Below are 19,735 nucleotides of genomic sequence, written 5' to 3'. Positions count from 1 at the left end.
GGATAATAACACTCAATTATTGTCTTTTCTGGAGGTGGGGTAGGGGAGGGGGTGGTATTCAGACTCGTCCAAAATTTTCAAAACCAAATCAAACCAAACAATATTAGAAACTAACTAAAATGGTTTGGGTTCTTTTATCAGTCTTTTTGAACCTAAATTCTTTAAGATTTTGACATTTAAATCACAAATTTGAATAAAAGGAGCAAATGTTTGACCAACTGCGGCCGTTTGCATAGGCATCCAGATGCAAAATATACGAATCCCACATTATTAAGCTTGAATCCGAGTTTTTCCACATTATCACTGTTTTTGTGATTTCACAATCACTTTCTGAAAATTCAAAGCAGCTTGACTATAAGCACAAATTTGTTATTCAACATCTTCTACTTTTTTTTTTTTTTTCGTATACCAATCCTGCAACAAAGTCGAAACCAGCTGCAGATCATTACTCGCCAGCAATCAGAATAGGCAGCCCCCTGAAAGAAAAAGAATTGCTCGCGTGAGGATTAAAAACAAGAAGACACAAAACAAAAATAGAAGAAGATTACCATGAGATCGAATTGCGATAAAACAGTAAAAATTACAAATTACACCATAAAACCTTGTAAAATCAGAAATTTCATGTCCTTGAAATCTCAGTTTCTTTTTAACTATACACCAGTGCAAATTCCAAATTTTCATAGGCTCTTCAAAACACCAATTTCTTACATAATGTCCTCTGCAGAAATTCTCTTTTCATTCAAAACCGACTATCTCCAATAAAGTTGGATAATTTTCCAACTTAAGGATAGTATATATGTTAAGAACTTCAATTTGAGGAGCATCGTGGAAATTAGCATTTGTGGGTCAGTGGGTGTAGTGGCGTAAATAGAAATTTGTAGGGAATATGTGAGAAAAGCTTCCAGAAGATTAGCCCAGCTAATGCCAAAAACACATTTAATATATAACGGAAGTTCGATATAAAAGAAAAACAGAATTCTCATACATGATAAGAGGCCAAATTTAATGAACTAAAGGAAAAAAAAAAAAAGAAAAAAGAAAAAAACTCGATCAGGTTTGAAACTTACCATCCACCACGCCTGGAGAAATAATCACTGTCGAGAGACACGGCAAGAGCAACAGCCACAGCTCGCTCAGAGAGAGTTAATGGGCGAACAACTTCCAATTCTTCGATCTAGAAAAGCATCCGATAACAGAGATCATGAAACTAAAGACGGTAAATAGACGAACATATGAACATGCAGACATTTGCTTGCAAACGCCACCCAATCCACAAAAATGCTTACAGGTGAAGCCAAGCTAGATTTCCTTTCCAAACCAACAGCCCCAAAACGAATCACATACTGACCAGCATCAGTGAAGAGCTGAAGGAAAAAAAAATTAAAAAAGAAAATATATAAAATATCTCCAGTTTTCGTTCAAATTGCTAGAGGATTAGGATATATATTAGTCCCTCGGAGATGTGAACAGTAGGTTTGGAAATGAAGTAAGATAAAAACCTCAAAACCGATGCCCCTCCAATTCCGATCAATCTGGGCTAACACATTGTCATCCTCATCCTTCAAAGTAAATGTCCAATTCCAAAAACCGGGGTTTTCAACTACGGCAAACTGTTTGTTCCTGCAATCAAATGCTAACAACAATTCAAACTTACTCTTTTCGATCACTGGCTATATCAAATCACTAATAATAGTAGGTTTTCTTCCATTGAAGTTAAGACTAATATCTACTCTTAGGCTCAAACTAAAGAACTAAAAACATTCTCAAGAAGAATCGTAAACCGAAGAGGACAAAGGGCTATTTTTCGAAGGGAGTATAGGGACACAGAAATTCAGTCAGCTTTCTTACCAGAAAAGAGTGGCATTCATAAAAACGCTGAGCCTCAAAATGCACTAATAATTCATATTGTTGTTCATAAGAATTCGCTTTCTACTATATTTACTAATCTTCACGCCGTGATCTTTTCTTACTAATAGATGTAAAATACCCGATTCCATCCTTGACAGTTCAATTTTTAAAACAGATGTACGTGCCTGCATTCAAAAATCATCCGATGGTTATCATGGTTCTATCATCATTGTATTGCTATTAAGCTCACGCCAAGCAAGTTCCGATGGATGATCACCATCCCCTTATATTAAACTAAGAATGTATGAATTCACGTTGAACAAAACAACATATTGGACAGAAAATACAAAAAGGTATATCAAAAACAGAAAAGAAAAGAAAAGAGCAAGAAAGCTTTAAGTTACCCCAAGTACAAATCATAGATTCGCCGCCAGAGATGCCAACGTCGATGGACTACACCAATTTCCTAACAAGGAAAATCCAAACAACAAAAATCTGGAATCATTTTCAAGTAGTTTGTTCATATTACCTCCATCCAGGGCGATTTTTCAACTGCAACATTGAATAACACAGGCTTAAAAATGAAAATGCATACCTTACCATCTACCTCGGCATAGATTGTGCTGTTTATCCACCAAAAAGGCCTGCGAACCTAAACCTTAGTAAATATAACATGAACCAGCAATTGACTGAATTGCGAGGCAAGAAAAAGGCCCATTCTAATAGGTCTTACCCTAAAAATTTCATTGCCCAGGGCATCAGTTATGTATGCAACAAATGGGCGTCGTGCACGAAGTAGCTGTACGTAACATTTTCAGAAAACAATATATAATTAAGCTGCAGAATCCGCATGAGAAGATTAGATTTTTAATCCATTAATACAATGCCCAAACTTCAAATATTGTTATTCAACAGACTAATGTAGTAGCAGTTTGGACTAATGTAGCTAACCCAGAAGCACAGATAATTTAGAGAGAGAGAGAGAGAGAGAGAGAGAGAAACAAATTACAAGCCAAACATTAACAATCGTCATTACAGTCATTTAACTTTGGTGATATATTTTTACGAGTTGCTGACAAGCTGCTGAATGATTGCTTTAAACAGTGAAACATAATGTACACATCAATCTGAACTATCCTCAGTAACTAACAAGATCTGAGAATTTTATCTTTCCTCTCGTGGTGAAGTATACGTGATCAGCTGGGAAATTATCTTTCTCACTTATGGTGAAATATATGTGATCAAACCAAAAAGAGTAAAAGTTGTTGAGATGCAGCGTAAAGACTCACTAGACGAAGGACAACAAAATGCTTCTAAAAAAAAAGAAAAAAAAAAAAGGAAAAGAACTCAAACTTCTATGTTGTGAACAAGTACATTTATTTTACATAAGTGCGAAAGAATAGTGATATATACAAAAGTCCCAATATCAAATCAAGCAACAAATTAGGAGTAAGGGGGAAAGAGTAATATACCTGCCTAAAGATGACATTACTTTGCTCCCTAATAAAACCCACTGGCTGCAAAGAAAGGAAGAATTCATGTCGGTCCCTTTAGATTAAAAAAAAAAGTGTTAAATGTCCTCCACTCAAACGGCCTAACAAGGTTATTTACTCACAGATTGATGGAAGTAAGGATCCATTATCACATATCGACTTTCCTGTAATTTCACATTGAAAAAAATAACAAATGGAAACACTTGAGTTTTCAATATTCATGCTAATAACGATATGGAAATGGAATTCTTCTCAATTTGAGAAAATGGTAGTTGTTCATCACAACAGACAACTTGAAAACAAGTATGCAGGTTACATAAGATAGGAATTGCCCGGTAAAAAAAAAAAGTACAAATATTTCAATGTCAAGAAGCGAATACACCTTATCAAGTGAAAAAATAAAATAAAACACCACCTGTTCAAACGCAAACATAATATTCGCCCATTCTATGTCTCTCGCAATAACCAGATTGGCTCTCGAAAGAAGAGGCGCCAGTTTGACCTAAAGAGTATGAAAGAAAATCAGAATCATTCTGTAAACATCGAGCAAAGTTCCATCGTGTAAATGGAGATAGTTCAGTCGAAGAGAAAACAATATGATAAGATTACTTAAAATTGCGGCTTCCCCCGAAGGAAAACCATGGAGCAAATGACAGTCGCTATTCAGTGCAACAATTCATCCACTACGTCCCCGCATATGGGGTCGAGGATGTAGAACGTGCCATCTTCTGCAGTTTTTGCATGAAGTGGACGCTCTAGCGAGCTTGAATCTAGTTTCAGAAACAACAAAACAGCAACAGTAACAATCGAGTCCTATATAAAAAAATTGCTTCTTGCCTCTTCAGGGGAACTTGGAGAGAGAAGATCGCCGTCGTACTGACTAATTGGCGGCTGCTCAGTAGTTCTCTCAAGTTTCATATATTCCTCGGCCGGTTTAAAGAACAGGAACCGGAACGAAGCCGGAGAATCTTCAACATACTGCACAACTTCTTGATTCCTCGTCCTCCTCTTCCTTCTTCTAATCTTGTTTTTACTCAATTCTTCGCGCCAAAGCTGCGCGAGCCATTCCCTAGTAATAGAGCTCTCTCCATTAGCGGAGTTCGCAATTCCGCGAAATGAGGTAAAGGAAGCTCCCGACGAACTACGAATGCTTCGATTGTGATGTTGCAAAAAAGTGGATTCTCTCCCTGATAAAGGTATATTCACTGGACACAATGTAGTAGCCCATCTATGATCAAACACCTTTGATGGCATATGATGAATGTAATTCTCTGTGAAATTATAATGACTACTTTTCGGATTGATGGATGAAACCAACAAAGAGATCCCCTTCCTAATCTCAACATTTGTACTACTGGAATCTAACAATTTCTCTAACCACCTCATCTGATTGTTTAATCAGGTCAAAGTACCTGTGGTTTGAAAACCAAAAAAAAAAAAAAAACAACAACAATATGAAGAAAAATGAGCAAATAACAATTTTCAGGAGCAACAATAGTTAAAGTCGAGCACATCGTTACAGACAAATTAGGAGTGTATTTCTCGCATCGTTTGATCATATTTTTGTTAAGTTAAAATGAACCAAAAAAAGGAAATAGTTAAGAGAGATACCGAGAAATATCTAGATCGGTATGAGTTGCTGGCTCATCCAAGTATAGTTTGTAGACCGAGATAACGGGCGCGCTAACGGCGTGAGAGGCGGGGAGAGAGAGATATATATTTGGACGAGCTACGAGCCTACGAAGGAGTCGTGGACGATGTCGGGGAAACGGCGACGGCGGTGGGAGGGGGTTTGGTCGAATGGGAGGGAACGAAGCTGCTGAACCAGGAAAAGATCGAACGGCCCAAAGCCCACATCTACATAGGCCGGGCCAAAAGTGCTTCAATTTATAATCTGTATTTGGACCGGTCCACGCCTCTTTATTCTTTTTTTTTTAAAATAGATTTTTCTTTAAAAAAAAAAAATCAAAAAGGCATCAGCGTCACCAAACATGGTCTTATCCACTGCGTCACTTATTTCGGGTTTGAACGTTTCCAACTTGCAGATTGGTGCCCTGGGTCCCACAGCACCGCCGACCGTTCATGAGAAAAGAACAGGTCAATGCTACTATCTCAAGTCTTTTTTTTTTGCCTTCTGCTTTTCCAAAGGAAAAAAAAAAAAAAAAAAAAAAAATGCATTGCAATCACCAGATGCGAAATTTGACCTCTTGAAGCCAAATGCACACATAGAATTAGAAACCTACAAGGTTAATTCACGATATTTTATCCCAAATCTTAAACATATATTCATTTTTATATGGGAAAACTTCAAAAACCTCCCCTGTAGTTTCGTGCATTCTCACTTTGCTATCCTGTGGTTTAAAACGTATCAATTTACCCCCCTGTGGTTTCATTTTTATCTTTTCGGAAACTTTTTCGTTAATATTTCGTTAAATTATATACAAAAAACTTCAGATAACCATCTATATTTATCGAATAGTCACTTTAGTATCCTTTAATTTTAACTTTGTCACTGATTTTAAAAAAAAATAATAATAAAATTGATAACAAAAAGATAAAAACGAAACCACAGAGGGGCAAATTGATACGTTTTAAACCACAGGGTAGCAAAATGAGAATGCACGAAACCACAGGGGGGGTTTTTGAAGTTTTCCCTTTTTATATCATTAAAGCCTTGAATTGAAATGATTTATGATTTTACTAGTGATTGAATAACTTTTTTTTTTTTTTTAGAGATAGATAGCACGCTACCCGCTTCGTTTATTTCATTTAGAAATAAACTTAGATAGAAATGTGAATCAACTAGGATTCGAATTTGAGTCTCGGGTACCAACCACCAAGTCCTTTGTCATTTGCTCTAGGAACGGTCGGTGTGATTGAATAATATGATAGAGGGTTTTGGACTCCATCAAACCCAACAACCATTTCATGGACATTAGTGCATTATATATATAAGAGAAGCTTCCTTTTTTTATTTTTTATTTTTTATTTTTTCCCATACTACTAACTAGAAATTGTCCTCATCTCACTTTTCTTCCCATCTCTAATATAAATAGTTTAATTTTATGATATGTTGGATTTATAGTTTATTACAGCATCAATTAAAATGTAAATTTTAATTATACTTTTTTTATAAAACTTAAAAAATTAGAGTCTATTTTTTACCGTTAAATCTATCTTTTCGATCATTTCCATCCGTTATATTATTATACCATTCAACTAATCAACATTCAATTTTAGAAGACGACTATCGTTCTAATCAAAACCATTATCATCCTAACCACATCTAACATACGTCTTTTTATCTAGAGGCCAAAAACCTAATAGCAGCAAGCACTTGATACTCTTAGTAGTATAGTAATCTAATTATATAAAATTATGCTTGAATAAATAATAAAACAAAATAAAAAATACTTTTTATACATCCTAAAAAGGGTGTATATCTTACACCGGTGATCCATCCTAAATTGATAAAAATCAAATTAATTTTTAGTAAAATTTTAAAAAAATTGATGTGGCAAATGATTTTAGAATAAAGTAGGTGTAAGATATACATCTCACTTTAAAGTATATCTATAGCTTTTCTCAAATAAAATTATCAAATTAGATTTACACGATACTAATTTATAAACTCTTTATTTTATTATTAAAAATAAGAAAAAACAATAAATTAATAAATCAATATAGTTAATTAATATATAATTAATTAATAAGAGTAGGTAAAAAAACACAAAAGCAAGCAGGAAGATTCTCGGTCGCTTTTTTCCCCCGTCGTTTCGAAGGTCCCCACGACTTTGAATATCTTTTTCAAAAATTAATAATAATTAAAATGTAAAATATAATTTTTTTAAAAATAAGTAAGTAATTTCGTAGGGACATGCAGACATTAGAACAGCGGGAACCGACGGGGAGCCGAACAATAATGCCTCACCTCAAACCCTAAATCGTCCATCTCGAGACGACGAGGCCCCAACCGATCACCCCCCCCTCTCTTTCTCTAGGGTTGCCCTTGTCTCTTCTCCTCGTTATCTCCTTTCTCTCCCCGCCCCCCCTCCCCTTTCGCTCTCCGATCCCTTTTGATTCGGGTCTCGCATCCAAGGTTCGTTCTCCTTGTTAGATTTGATTCCTTATTGGCTTATGATCTATGTGTTGGTGATGGGTTTCGTAAAAGGAGCAGCTTTGGATCTATTTCTCGCAATTTGTTGGTTGCCGATTTTCTTTTGCATTTGGTGGGTTGGATTCAATTTCGCATTGCATTATGATCTCTGCGTCGGAGATGGTTTGTAAACGGAGGTTCTTTGGATCTACTCATTGCATTTCCGATTGATTTGTTGATTTTGAATGGCCGCGAATGTATGTAGACGATGGAAATAAGGCTTTCCCATTTGTCTCATAAAAAAATTTGAATTGTTCTTGGGCTTCGATAGAATTCGCCAATTTCTTAGATGAGTATAATGTATCATGATCTGTGATTATTGGGGTCTATGAAAGAGGTTGTAGTATATATAGAATGTTTTTGGTTAGTCACTGAAATTTGTTTCATTTGTGATTTGCCGGCCAAATTTGTTCCAAATTTGTTCCAAGGATTTCAGCATTTGAATTACTGGAACCTCCCTGTGTCCCCCTTGAAAATTCCCCCTTGAAATATCAAATAAGGCGATGTATTTCTTCCTCTTTCTTGGTTTCTTTTTAAATTTCGACTTTTTTTTTCTGGTTGACTGTGCACTCATTGGCCTTCAACCTCTGTGCAAGGGATGATTTTAAACAAGAAGTCCATTTTGGATCCATTTCTTGCGATCTTCGTTGCTTTTATGGGTTGGAAAGTCCATTAGTGAATTTGACAATGGAAATGAGACTTTCACATTTAGAGTCTCAGGAAATGAATCTTTTGATTGGTAGCCATGTTGGTCTTTGGTAGATGTATCGTGCAATGGTTCTTAGGTTCGTAAAGCTAGTTTTATTGTGTAGATTCTAATCTGTTCCGTAGTTCTCAGCAATTTGCAGTTCGTGGCTGAAAAGTCCTTTGGAATGTGAATTAGTGAAAGATCCAAGTGCCCCATCTAAACTTTATTCTTTGCTACTTGAGATAATATGTTTTTGTTTATTATCAATTACTAGGAAAAAGCTGAATGCTTTATGATGTGATTTTCTTGTATATTTTTCAGGTTGTTCGGCCCATTACTTAGGCTTCATATAATTCTCATGTAGCTTTCATGCTTGGCACAACTGGAGAAGATTTTTCTTAGTGGCATAAACATATGATATGATTGCGTCGAACACGTGGTTGTAAAAGCTAAGTTGATAATTGTATCTGGGATACTTGATAGTTGATATAGAGGGCTCTACATGGCTACTGGTAGCAACATCCCTTTGGATGTTCCTGAGTCTCAGCCTGCAGATAATAATAAGTTATCCACCGGCAGCAGCGAACTCAATGGAAGGCAACTAAGTAGAACTTCATCGATTTCTCTTATTAAAGGCAGCATCACTTCAACAAGTGCTGTTCATGAGCTTCTCGAATGCCCAGTCTGTACAAATTCAATGTATCCTCCCATACACCAGGTGAGTTTTTTCGGACTTCTATGTACTATAATATTGCACCCTAGAAAAATTTTCCATTACCTCATAATTAATATGAAATTTGAAGCAATTGTACAATATAACATGCAATTGTATAATGCTGTTTGTCCTTGTTTTCTTTGTTTTGATGGGGAAATGTACAAGTTTTACCCAACTGAATGGTATGCTATGAGCCTATGATCATGTTCTTTCAGAATGTAATTGTGGTTAGATAGTATGTAATTCTAGTCGGCCATATTGTGGGAAAGAATATTCATTTCTTCTGGTAGCCGCCCACTCCCCCCTCTTCCAGATGTTAAATATTGCTCGTCACTTGCTGAGGAGCATTACAATTTAATAAAAAAAATCATCTCTCTTATTATCTGTTGTAACTGTTGTAATATTATTATTAACATTCAGAAATTGTTTGTAAACATCAACAATCTAATATTAACCTTCCTTTTGTTGTTATAACTGCTAAAATATCTCCTTGGGTTATTGATTCTTAATTGTCTCTTGCAGTGTCCGAATGGTCATACTCTCTGCTCAAATTGCAAGCTTAGGGTACACAACCACTGCCCTACTTGCCGTCACGAGCTCGGTAACATCAGATGCTTGGCTCTTGAGAAAGTGGCCGAGTCACTTGAGCTTCCTTGTAGATACCAAGACTCAGGTTGCTCTGAGATATTCCCCTACTATGCCAAGTTAAAACACGAGCTGCTTTGCAGATTCAGGCCGTATAATTGCCCTTATGCGGGGGCAGAGTGCCTTGTCACTGGTGATATTCCAACGCTTGTGGCTCACCTGAAAAATGACCATAAAGTCGACATGCATGACGGATGCACATTTAATCACCGTTACGTGAAGTCCAATCCGCATGAGGTTGAAAATGCTACATGGATGCTCACAGTAAGCTTTTTTTTCCCCATTACCGGTAGTTGTTAATGATTTGGAAACAAGGCTTCATATGCATGTATTGTTCTTTGTATATGCCTTCAGTAGTCACCAAGAAACTATTCATGAAGCTCAGTGGTGATCTAATAATTGGGCTTTATCAGCACGATACCAAACAAATATAGTTGGTGCTTATACACGATATATTTATGAATTTTTGACGGACTTTTGGTACTGGCTAATATAAAGATTATGGGAGTATAAATGATAGAAGTGGACTACTGGGGATTTATTTCTATTCTTGAAGTTATTTTGTAACTGCTTGATTTTGAGCAAAATCACGTAGATAATGGAAAGCGCCAATACTTCCAAACATTGCTATAAATTAGCATTTTGGGAAAGATATATTCCTATTTGTCGTTAAAGTGGAAATTAGCATATATATTACTTAGTTTTCCATTATTTGATTCTGTTACACAGGTTTTCAATTGTTTTGGGCAACATTTTTGCCTCCACTTTGAAGCCTTCCTCCTTGCAATGTCTCCGGTCTACATGGCATTCTTAAGGTTCATGGGTGAGGATGATGAGGCGAAGAACTTTAGCTACAGCCTCGAAGTCGGCGGCAATGTCCGGAAATTAATATGGCAGGGTGTGCCGAGAAGCATCAGGGATGGTCACAAGAAGGTGAGGGACAGTCATGATGGGCTCATCATTCATCGCAACATGGCCTTGTTTTTCTCTGGTGGCAATCGGCAAGAGCTTAAGCTAAGAGTGACTGGTCGAATCTGGAAGGAGCAATGACACTCGATGCTTTTACTTCCCAACCAAAGGTGAATGGACTCGTAACTGTAGGTTATTTTGGTTGAAGGTCCCTCACCTTTGCTTATTTATCTTTTTGTGGGTTTTGAATCCCTCAATTAACATGTTTTTATATTCTGTGTAATTTCATCAGTTCTTTCTGAACTTGACTTCTTCCATCGGTCCGGTCAAGAAGCAGAACATTCTGGTTAAGCTCGACCCTGTCGAGAAAAAACTGTGAAGTTTCTGAGGAAGTTTCTGAAGTCAAACAGCACATCAGTTGTGGGATTCAAATCCCAAAAAAATTAAAAATAAAAGGTGAAGTTCAGTCCCCCTTGCCAAATGATTTGTGGTTAGTGCATGCCCATAGCTTTTGCCTGCCTTAAACTAGCTTAAAAGTGCAAGCTTAAGAAAGCCAGAAATGGTTGGCCTTGCATTGTATGATGTGCCGGCCTTGTACAAGTTATTGTTACTTAAAAGTTTCATTTTTTGGCCTAAAGTTGTCTATGAAAGACTTTGGTGGGAAATTGTGTTGTGTGTTGACATTATTGGTGCTAATATGACCCTACTTGCTTTAAAAAGATTATAGTGCTAAACATGATTATTCCCATTTGATTTTTAATCAGCAGTTTTCTGGTATATAAGAATAGTGCTGTGATCCGTACGACGGCTATTATCCTACAAAAGTAAATGGTTTTCTGTTAGTAACTGTATATCCTTTGGGTTTTGATGTTTATTACATGAGTCATAATTTTATTTTAATTATAATTTTGTGTAAATTTAGTTACTGTTAGCATGTGGCTGTAATGAGGCACCAGAAAAAAAAAGTGGAGAAATTGGACCAGGCTTCCTCCCAGATATACGTGCATTTTCGGTTCCATCTTCAGTGTCCTTAGTCATTGTTTTTGCTAGTCCCAGTAAGATCCTAACTTTTGTATTCAAGAAAGAATTTTATTATAAAATGATAAGCTGTGACATTCATCATCTTATGATGTTGCTCTTTAGTGACTGGTGAAAGTATTATTTTACTTGGCCAATTGCTATTCAATTTGCAAGTACTTGTAAAAAGTAAGGACAAAAATTAGAGCACCAAACGACTATAGTTTAGATTACAGAGTACAGAGTAATTACTATAAATTTGCTAGATTTTTTATGTTTTCTTTTCCAAGGAATTAAGAAACTTATGCATACTTTACTAGTCACTAATTAGTCTAGTTTTATTTGCTAAAATATAATTAAAGTTATAAAATTTGATAAAATTCTCACGTTTGTTGACTAAAATTCTCTTATTGCAAAAAATAAAAAAAATTAAAGAGTCTAATCAATAAAAAAAAAAGTTAAGGGGTCCAGTTTAAAACGTTCTATAGTTGAAGGGTCTCAACACACATTTACCGGACTCTAATTGCGCTTATCGGGTATCGCTTTTACAACGGATCCAACCGGAACCCGTTTAATTCGTTGTCGGTCGCCTCGGTACTCACTCATATACTCATTCGAATTCGAACAACCACTTCCCACTCCAACCACTCCGCCCTCGCCCTCTCGTCTGAAAAGACCCCTCGCCTCGTTACTCACACATACTCATTCGAAATTCGCACACCACTTCGCCACTCCGACCACTCCGCCTTTGCCCTCTCCTCTGAAAAGACCCTTAAAACCCTAGGTCGTCCTCCTCCTCTTCCTCCTCCACCACCACCACCACCACCACCACCACCGACGATGATCTCCTTGAACGCGCTCCTCGCCTGGAACTTGGTCGCCAATACCCTCACCGGTCGCGAGGATGTCGATCCCTCCATCCTCGCAGGTAACGAGAACTTGTAACCCTAGAATTTCGTCTGCTCTGTGTTCTCTTTTTCTCGTTCGCTAGGGTTTCAAATACCCTGCAGTTTTGGTATCTAATGCACCCAATTTCTCCACTGATGCTCCAGAAGCCTTGCGCAATGTGGTTGCGCTGGCGTCCTTGGACGAACGCAGGGGTGGCGTTCGCTTCCTGCGCAGCGGGATGCGTCCTATGCCTCGTCCTCCTGTTGATGCTTCGGTGCCTAGCACGGGAGCTTCCTGCGCTCCAAGCCATTCGGGTAACGAGAATTTGTAACCCTAAAACTTCATCTGCTTTGTGTTCTCTTGTTCCTGTTCGCTCGCTAGGGTTTCAAATACTCCGCAGATTTTATATCTAATGCACCCTATTTCTCCACTGATGCCCTGGAAGACTTGTGCAATGTGGTTGAGGCGGCGGGCTCGAAGGAAAGCAGTGGTGGCATTCGCTGCCTCCACAGTGAGATCCCTTCTACATCTCGCCCTCCTATCAATGCGTCTGGGCCTTGTGCGGAAGCTCCCCGCTCTAACCCAAGCGAGGTATTCAAGGCTTCAAGCCATTATTTGATTTGGAGTGTAATTTATTCATAATCTAAGTGTCTGGTCTTGGTATTGGAAGAAACAGATGTTGATGACATGACGTTTCTTTTGATTTCCCCCCTTTGATGAACGTTTATTATCATTAAATTGGAAAAAATGTTGAAGAAGGAAAGTTAGAAAGTGATGGTGAGGTTAAGTGTCTTTGAGCTATGTCTTGAGTTGTTCTTTTTACATTTTAGGCCTACATGTTAGTGATCATACCTGATAGTATTTAGAGAACTTGGAAAATGATACTTCTTGGTGGAATAGGCCTGTGCTTTGTTTCCTATATAGAATAGAAGATGGGTCTAAATGATGGTGCAAGGATGAGTGGTTAGTTTTTTGATTCTCAGAATCGTGATAAAAGAATTTAGCAATTTTGGTATTCTGTTTTCTAAATCCGTTTCATGGATGCTAATTTCTGTTTTGCGTACTCATTGTCCAAGATTGGACGGTTGTTTCTTAAGTCCAAGAATCCTGATTTAGTACTTTTAGAAACTTGCAGTTTGTTGTTTGTACTTTCTTGAGTATATATAAATGAGCAGGACTACATGCATTGCTTGATAGTATTTCACCCGTGCTAAAGTTACTATTAAAATGTGTCATTTTTGCTGGTGTTTTTCATGATCATGACTATCTATTAGAAATTTGTGAAACGTGTTGCCCAATGTTATTCTTTGATAAGTTGGTCTCAATAAAGGCTAATGTTGAAATATTGATCTGGTGACTGCCGTGATACTTCATGGATTGCCCTTTGGCAAATTAGCTTGGTTGTCATTGTCTTTTTAGGTATCTAATTTGTGTCCTTGTCGAGGAAACTCAATGTAATGCCGTACCCTTAAAAAACACGCCGTAGGATTAATATCACAGAGTAATTGTGATGGCCCTGCAGTTACTTTGTTGGTCAAAGAAGATTAAAGGTAAATCATGGAATTTTAGGAGAAGGATATAGGTGAAGTTAGAAGGATTTGCAAAAGTTTGTTGTTACTTTCAATTTTTCTCCCCCTTATTGGTATCTATTTGAAACTTACCTCAGTTACCTCTATGGGCACTAAGATTTCAAGGTGCCGACTCTATGATTTGGGTCTTTAGCGAGAGTAAGATATCCGTAGAAGAACTGAATTGGTGCTATCTAAGTTGATTACTAACTATGCCACAAAGGGAGTCGTCGTTCTCTAGATTAGAGTACCTCTTACAACAAAAGGTAGCAAATTTTCTAGCTACTTACCTCTTTTGATGTTGCTAGTTATTTGGTGTGGAAAAGAAATAAATCTAAATGGTTTCTATTGACTATTTACAATGGGTCAACTGGTCCGCATACAAAAGTTAACTGTGGAAGAGAGATTCTATGACTCTCTCAAGACAGCTTGGGAAGCAGCGATCCAGCATTATAAACCTTCCGGAGAAAACCCTTCAGCAAATTTGTGGTGTTTCAATTAATTGAAAAATTATTATTTATCACAATGTTAATTAAATTAGAAGTTTTGCTTTTCAACAAACCCTATGATAAGCCGTTGAAAAGATTTGTTGTCTCCAGAATTCTAGGAATTGATTGTGCTTTGATAAAGCTAATGTGGTTCAAAAATTTTCTTCTCTGCCTATTTCTTCTTCTTCTTTCTCTATTATTTTATTTGTAACGACATAGCCCGCTAGCACAAATAACTTGTTGGGTCAAAACCATTCGTCCAAAATGCTTAAGCCCGGTAATTAGTATTAGAGTCTTTGTCCTTACATTCCCATCATAATTTCTTTCGTATCTAATATGGGACTATTGGGACGTTGCATTATTGGCCATCCAGATTATGTACTTTCTTTTGTATGTTTATGTAGTTATAACAGAAGTTTCTGCTTAGTTTCAAAGCTATTAATGCAGCATTTATTTCTGTGGGCTTATGATTTGATGATTGATAAATGAAAACACTTCAGCAAGTTTTTTGTGCCTTTCTGATACAATGCAAGTGTTCACATGGCAATCTTTATTTGCTAAATGCTTGTTTGTGTGATTGCTGCTGAAGATTTGCCTATTGAAATAAATTCCAGCCGCGATACCTCTGTTATCATTTAAAAACTGATTTATCTATTTATGGTGACAGAGCATATTGGCATCTTAGTGCATTGATATGTTTTAGTTGTTTTCCCCTTTTTTTTCTTTTCTTTTTTCTTTTTTTTTAAAAAAATTTGCCTCTCAAGAACTTCATTCCAGCTTACTTGGAAGCTGTGCGCTTTTTTCTCCTTTTTTTTCGGTCTTAGGTGGGAAATTTAGGTAATATGGGTGAAGATAGACTCGAGAAATACAGGCGTGACATCGGCCAGTTTATTCTCCAAGAAAGGGCTTACGTGCCAAAAGTGACCCTTGATCAGGTATGCAAATTTTTATGTCTATTAATAGGTAAAGGAAAGATTATTCTGCTTATCAAGATTATATTTCAACTTCAGGTGAAAGAATCTATCTTAGAGGGCAAATATCCAGCTTTATTCTCCTTTCTGAAGCATAGTGGCCCAGTTAGGAGACGTGATCAAGATGATCTTTTGCCATCCAATTTTTATGTTGATCAAGAGAGGTTGAAGAGGCTTAAATTCAGCACCTGTGATTATGGTAAGAAAATATCTCAGGAAGACCCTTCTGGATTTGTGGAGCATAATCAACATGTTACTGACAGCGATGGGACTGCTCATCTACAAATGGATGATGTGGGTGTTGAAGGCAACACAATTCAGTTATCTGAAAGGAATGGCGACACACTCAAGCCACCTGACAAGAAAATTACAAATTTAGATGGTGGTAAAAGACAGTTAAGTGCACAAACTGCTGCTGCTCTGTTTCCGATTGACTGCACCCAAATCTTGCAAAGGGATGTTTCTATGCCTCAGAGCAATAGCACTATCCGTCCAAATTTGCCGCTAAATGAACATGGTAATTTAATTCCCACACGCACTGAGAAAGATCAACATCCTAGCAATATAATTGTCATCCCTGATTCTGCGAGTGATGATGACGCAGAAGATACTGGCTATACGCCTGATGATGATGAGATGCTTGCTGCTGAGAAGCATTGTCTGTTGAGCTCTCAAGCCAATAACAATCAGGATTCAATTGCTGGGGATTGGACTGAGCAGTGTTGGTGCATGGAATGTGACGAAGGCGATCAATTGCTGACTTGTAGTTTGTGTTTAAAAGCTTTTCGTGAAAGCTGCTTAGGCTCGGTTAGGTTCAATGAGGAGGGCCTTTTCTACTGCTGCTTCTGTACGCATGGGAGAGCTGATTTGGGGTGCCGCAAAGCGAGGAAGAGTGTTCTTCAAGCTAAAGAAAACCTCTCTACTGGTCGTTGTAAGGATATTTGTAAAAGGCGAACAGGGCAAGCTAGAGTTGTTGAAAATGTCAATTATTGGTTAGATGATCTCTCCCTGCAACACCGAACTGGGGGGTTAAATAGGAGTTCCTTAAGAGCAGAACATCATGAGCATATGGAAGTTACTGACTTTCCTAGGCAAGTGGAGAAGGAGGTGTGTGTTGGGAGATGTGATGATTCTACTAAAGTGGAAAAAGTAAATGATGGACAGATTGTGGATAAGGCTACAACTACCGTCGAAGGTGCTGACACTACCTCTATGAATGAACAAGCGAAGGACCTTCAACCCACAGAGCACCATACACCAGTTGGCAATGGCAATTTTCCTTGTGAGGAGGCTAATGCATCTCATTCTGCTTCTGTGAATGAACAAGTGGAGGACCTTCAACCCACAGAGTCCCATACAGCAGTTGACACTAGCAATTTACCTTGCGAGCAGGGTAAGTTGTCTCATGCTGCCTCTGCGAATGAACAAGGGGAGGATTTTCAACCCACAGAGCACCATACAGCAGTTGACAATAGCAGTTTACCTTGCGAGGAGGGTAAGTCATCTCATAGGGAACTTGATGCTGGGGTGGTGAAACAGAAAGGTGAAGTCAGTGTAGGAGGTGATCATCGAAATATTCAAGAACCTGACAGTGATGAGCAAGTAAAAGAGGCTTATGAAGATACGGACAATGAAGCATTGCCATCACGAAATAGTGGCAGGCATTGTAAAAGAGCACAAGATGCAAGCACTAAAATTGTCGACCAAAAGAGATTCAAATCTTCTACAGGAAAAAGAAGAAAACATGCATATCAAGCCAAACGGTAGTAAGTATCTATATGGCTGGATTTGTTTTAGCTCTGTTGATTATTATTGTCTATGCATTATATAGATCGCTTCTAACATGGTTCTTCTCGCATCAGTAGCTGCAGAGGAAAGACCATACCTAATTTAGTAAAATAGTTAAGTGTCCATGAACTAATTAAATAATTGGCTTGTTGGAAGCATTTTTTTTTGTAGTTTTTAACAGCCTGCATGTCTCGGGGGATCGACCATAGGGGACAATGATGGGCTTATCTCTTGTTGTAATAAGTTGATAAACATATGCTTTCTTTTACTGCATTATTAGATGGGTATGATTTTGAAAAGTATCATGGATACATTCTCATTATCCCTGGATTTCAATGAGTTGGGGGGAAACAGATTTTGGCCCAAATGGATTTGCTTCCTTCATGGGAATCTTTATCTCCCAGATTACAATTTCTCTCTCAAAAGAAAAAAAGAAAATTCTCCCAGGTTGCAATTTCCCCAATTAAACAGCCGGAAGTGAACAAATTTTTTTTTTTTTTTTTTTCGCTTTGCTATTATATATGTGGAGCCTATGTAGAAAAGAGTTACTGATCTACTAGACTAGGCAACTGAGAACAGATAAGCAAGAATCAGCATGTGTTATACGCAGGAAGCCGCATGAAGGGGAGAGTGGCCATCCTTTTATGTGGTATAAATCTCAAAAATTTCTTACACCTCGTTTTCTCCCTGGCAAGTAATTGTACCAGAACAAAAAATTTGAAGTGTCGAATCTAGGAAGGGGCTTTTTCTATTCCTTCCAACCTTTAAACTTTTAAGGCACTTGAAGTGGCATAATTGTGACCATATTCTAGTGCTCTTCCAAAGTGATAGCAGTAACCCTCTGTTTTTGAAACTGTTAAGCGAGTTACTTCAATTTCTTTTTGATAAGTTCAAGGTCCTTTCTCTCTGAGCAATCTAATACTGAAACTGTTCGTTTCCAATAATTGAAGAATAATCTTATGACATTTTTCTCCGTTGTCTTATGCATGCTTCGTCCTGTTAGGCATTTCCTATTACTCATACTTCACTAGCTGTGTATAACTTCCTGCCACCTTTGGATTTGATATATACATATAATAGATAGTAACTAGTAAGTATCAAGTCTTCTTTTCTTTTTACCTTTTTGTGATTGTGTGGGCTATGAATTTTCGCAGTTCAAATCCACTGATGCCCCCCGGGAGGCGTACCAAACTACTTTGGACCATGGAGGAAGAAGCTGCTCTTAAAGTATGCATTCTTGTTGATCTTATGTTTTCCTCGTAATAGATCTAGTTCTAAAAGTATGCACTACTTTTGACCTCATCATTTTTAGCTAATAGATCTAAATGTTTATGTCATGGATTAGCTGTTTTTCACTATATTAGTATTTGACCAAATGGTGCCTAGAGTTGTAGATTGTTTTGTCTATGTTTGAAATTTATGCTTCTTGTGTTGCTTGTAATGCCGTGTCTTTTGAATTGCCTGTCTTCTTTTTCTTTCTGTCTCTTGTTTTTTCCCCCTCCGGCAGGGTCAAAGATAGGTCTTGTTTGGTATTTGTTGCTATTTTTTTGTTTTTCAAAGACAAATTCCATGTTATTTTTGGCACCCACCGCCATTTTTCTTTAATTTGTTTTTTTTTTTTCAAATACAAATTTTATGTGATAGAGTGTGGCGAGTTGCTATCTAGTCACATAGAAAGTTATGATACCGAACAAGGCCTTTGCTAAAAGTTAGTGGGCATACTCTTTCGTGAAGGATGTATAGCATTAAAAATCACATCGGGGTGTTATCTTATTATTGCAGGAGGGGATGCAAAGATTTGTTTCAAACGATGGTGGGACTATTCCGTGGAGGGCAATTTTGGAGTATGGTTGTGGTGTTTTTCACAAAACTCGTGTGCCTGGCGATCTTAAAGATAAGTGGAGAAACATCAAGGTTAAGGAGGATCTCCTACAACAGAGCTGTGCGTGACATGCCTTAAAGCAAGGCATTTGGTTTTTGGTAAATAGGGCTTGTAAAAAGTGGTGCTCATATGCTACTTTGTTGTTTTGTGTGTAGGCTCATCTCTTTTTGTTGTAAATACTCCTAACTTATTGATGTCCTGCGAAGAAAGACTATACATGTGCCGTATATCGCCTCTGGTTGGAGTCGACCAGCCGTGGTAGATTGGGCGCACTCTTTTCTTAGTGCAGGATATCCTCGGGACTGACTCTTAACTAAAGATGTGTGGGACATTTTGGTTTTTGGTAAATAGGGCTAGTAAATAGTAGTGCTCCTATGCGACTTTGTTGTTTTGTGTGAACGCCCATCTCCCTTTTGTTGTAAATGCTCTTTGAGTTATTGATGTCCTGCAGAGAATGTCTGGATGCCTATGTTTTTTACTTCTCTCTTTTTTTTTTTTTGGGAAACCTTTGTTTGATGTGGTGTAAATTTAGTGATCGAAAAGCTTTGTTTGGTAAGAAACTTTATTATTGTGGAAGCTTTGCGGACTTGCAGTGTTTCTCTTGCCTACGTAGATTTTGCTGTGTTACAATTCGTGTTGCTTCATTGTTTGTTATTGGCCTCTTATACCCCCATTTTAA

At 37.5% G+C, this 19,735-nt stretch overlaps 3 protein-coding genes across 4 annotated transcripts; 2 read left to right on the top strand and 1 right to left on the bottom strand.

Moving 5' to 3' along the window:
- On the bottom strand, positions 246-5,152 carry LOC109713940 (altered inheritance rate of mitochondria protein 25). 2 transcript variants are annotated; one of them, XM_020238251.1, is made up of 12 exons: positions 4,953-5,152; positions 4,179-4,753; positions 3,757-3,843; positions 3,464-3,505; positions 3,321-3,365; positions 2,582-2,647; positions 2,444-2,500; positions 2,253-2,314; positions 1,500-1,620; positions 1,287-1,364; positions 1,068-1,174; positions 246-476 (listed from the first exon to the last, which is right to left on the bottom strand). In XM_020238251.1, the coding sequence occupies exons 2-12, from the start codon at positions 4,725-4,727 to the stop codon at positions 446-448; spliced, it is 1,245 nt and encodes a 414-aa protein (XP_020093840.1). In that variant the 5' UTR covers positions 4,728-4,753; positions 4,953-5,152; the 3' UTR covers positions 246-445. The 2 variants fall into 2 exon arrangements, with proteins under 2 accessions (XP_020093840.1, XP_020093841.1); XM_020238252.1 differs by lacking the exon at positions 4,953-5,152 and adding an exon at positions 4,866-4,925.
- LOC109714488 (E3 ubiquitin-protein ligase SINAT2-like) lies at positions 7,213-11,214 on the top strand. The gene is made up of 5 exons (XM_020239138.1): positions 7,213-7,440; positions 8,507-8,903; positions 9,423-9,809; positions 10,275-10,624; positions 10,747-11,214. Exons 2-4 carry the CDS (start codon positions 8,688-8,690, stop codon positions 10,593-10,595), a joined length of 924 nt encoding a protein of 307 aa, XP_020094727.1. The 5' UTR covers positions 7,213-7,440; positions 8,507-8,687; the 3' UTR covers positions 10,596-10,624; positions 10,747-11,214.
- LOC109713988 lies at positions 12,000-19,650 on the top strand. Its single transcript, XM_020238330.1, has 7 exons — positions 12,000-12,399; positions 12,524-12,673; positions 12,805-12,950; positions 15,240-15,350; positions 15,426-17,152; positions 18,329-18,401; positions 18,957-19,650. The coding sequence occupies exons 1-7, from the start codon at positions 12,312-12,314 to the stop codon at positions 19,122-19,124; spliced, it is 2,463 nt and encodes an 820-aa protein (XP_020093919.1). The 5' UTR covers positions 12,000-12,311; the 3' UTR covers positions 19,125-19,650.

Source organism: Ananas comosus, linkage group 8, assembly GCF_001540865.1.
Source record: "Ananas comosus cultivar F153 linkage group 8, ASM154086v1, whole genome shotgun sequence".
NCBI lineage: Eukaryota > Viridiplantae > Streptophyta > Magnoliopsida > Poales > Bromeliaceae > Ananas > Ananas comosus.
Note: the sequence above shows the minus strand (reverse complement) of the source record. Positions and strands in the feature narration are given on the sequence as shown.

Coding starts and splice junctions, on each gene's coding strand:
- LOC109713988 (XM_020238330.1), top strand. CDS start 12,312: ATGATCTCCTTGAACGCGCTCCTCGCCTGGAACTTGGTCGCCAATACC. Junction 15,351..15,425: donor CAAAAGTGACCCTTGATCAG/GTATGCAAATTT, acceptor TTTCAACTTCAG/GTGAAAGAATCTATCTTAGA. Junction 18,402..18,956: donor AGGAAGAAGCTGCTCTTAAA/GTATGCATTCTT, acceptor TTATTATTGCAG/GAGGGGATGCAAAGATTTGT.
- LOC109713940 (XM_020238251.1), bottom strand. CDS start 4,727: ATGAGGTGGTTAGAGAAATTGTTAGATTCCAGTAGTACAAATGTTGAG. Junction 3,506..3,756: donor TTATGTTTGCGTTTGAACAG/GTGGTGTTTTAT, acceptor GTGAAATTACAG/GAAAGTCGATATGTGATAAT. Junction 1,175..1,286: donor AATCTAGCTTGGCTTCACCT/GTAAGCATTTTT, acceptor ATGCTTTTCTAG/ATCGAAGAATTGGAAGTTGT.
- LOC109714488 (XM_020239138.1), top strand. CDS start 8,688: ATGGCTACTGGTAGCAACATCCCTTTGGATGTTCCTGAGTCTCAGCCT. Junction 8,904..9,422: donor TGTATCCTCCCATACACCAG/GTGAGTTTTTTC, acceptor TGTCTCTTGCAG/TGTCCGAATGGTCATACTCT. Junction 9,810..10,274: donor ATGCTACATGGATGCTCACA/GTAAGCTTTTTT, acceptor TCTGTTACACAG/GTTTTCAATTGTTTTGGGCA.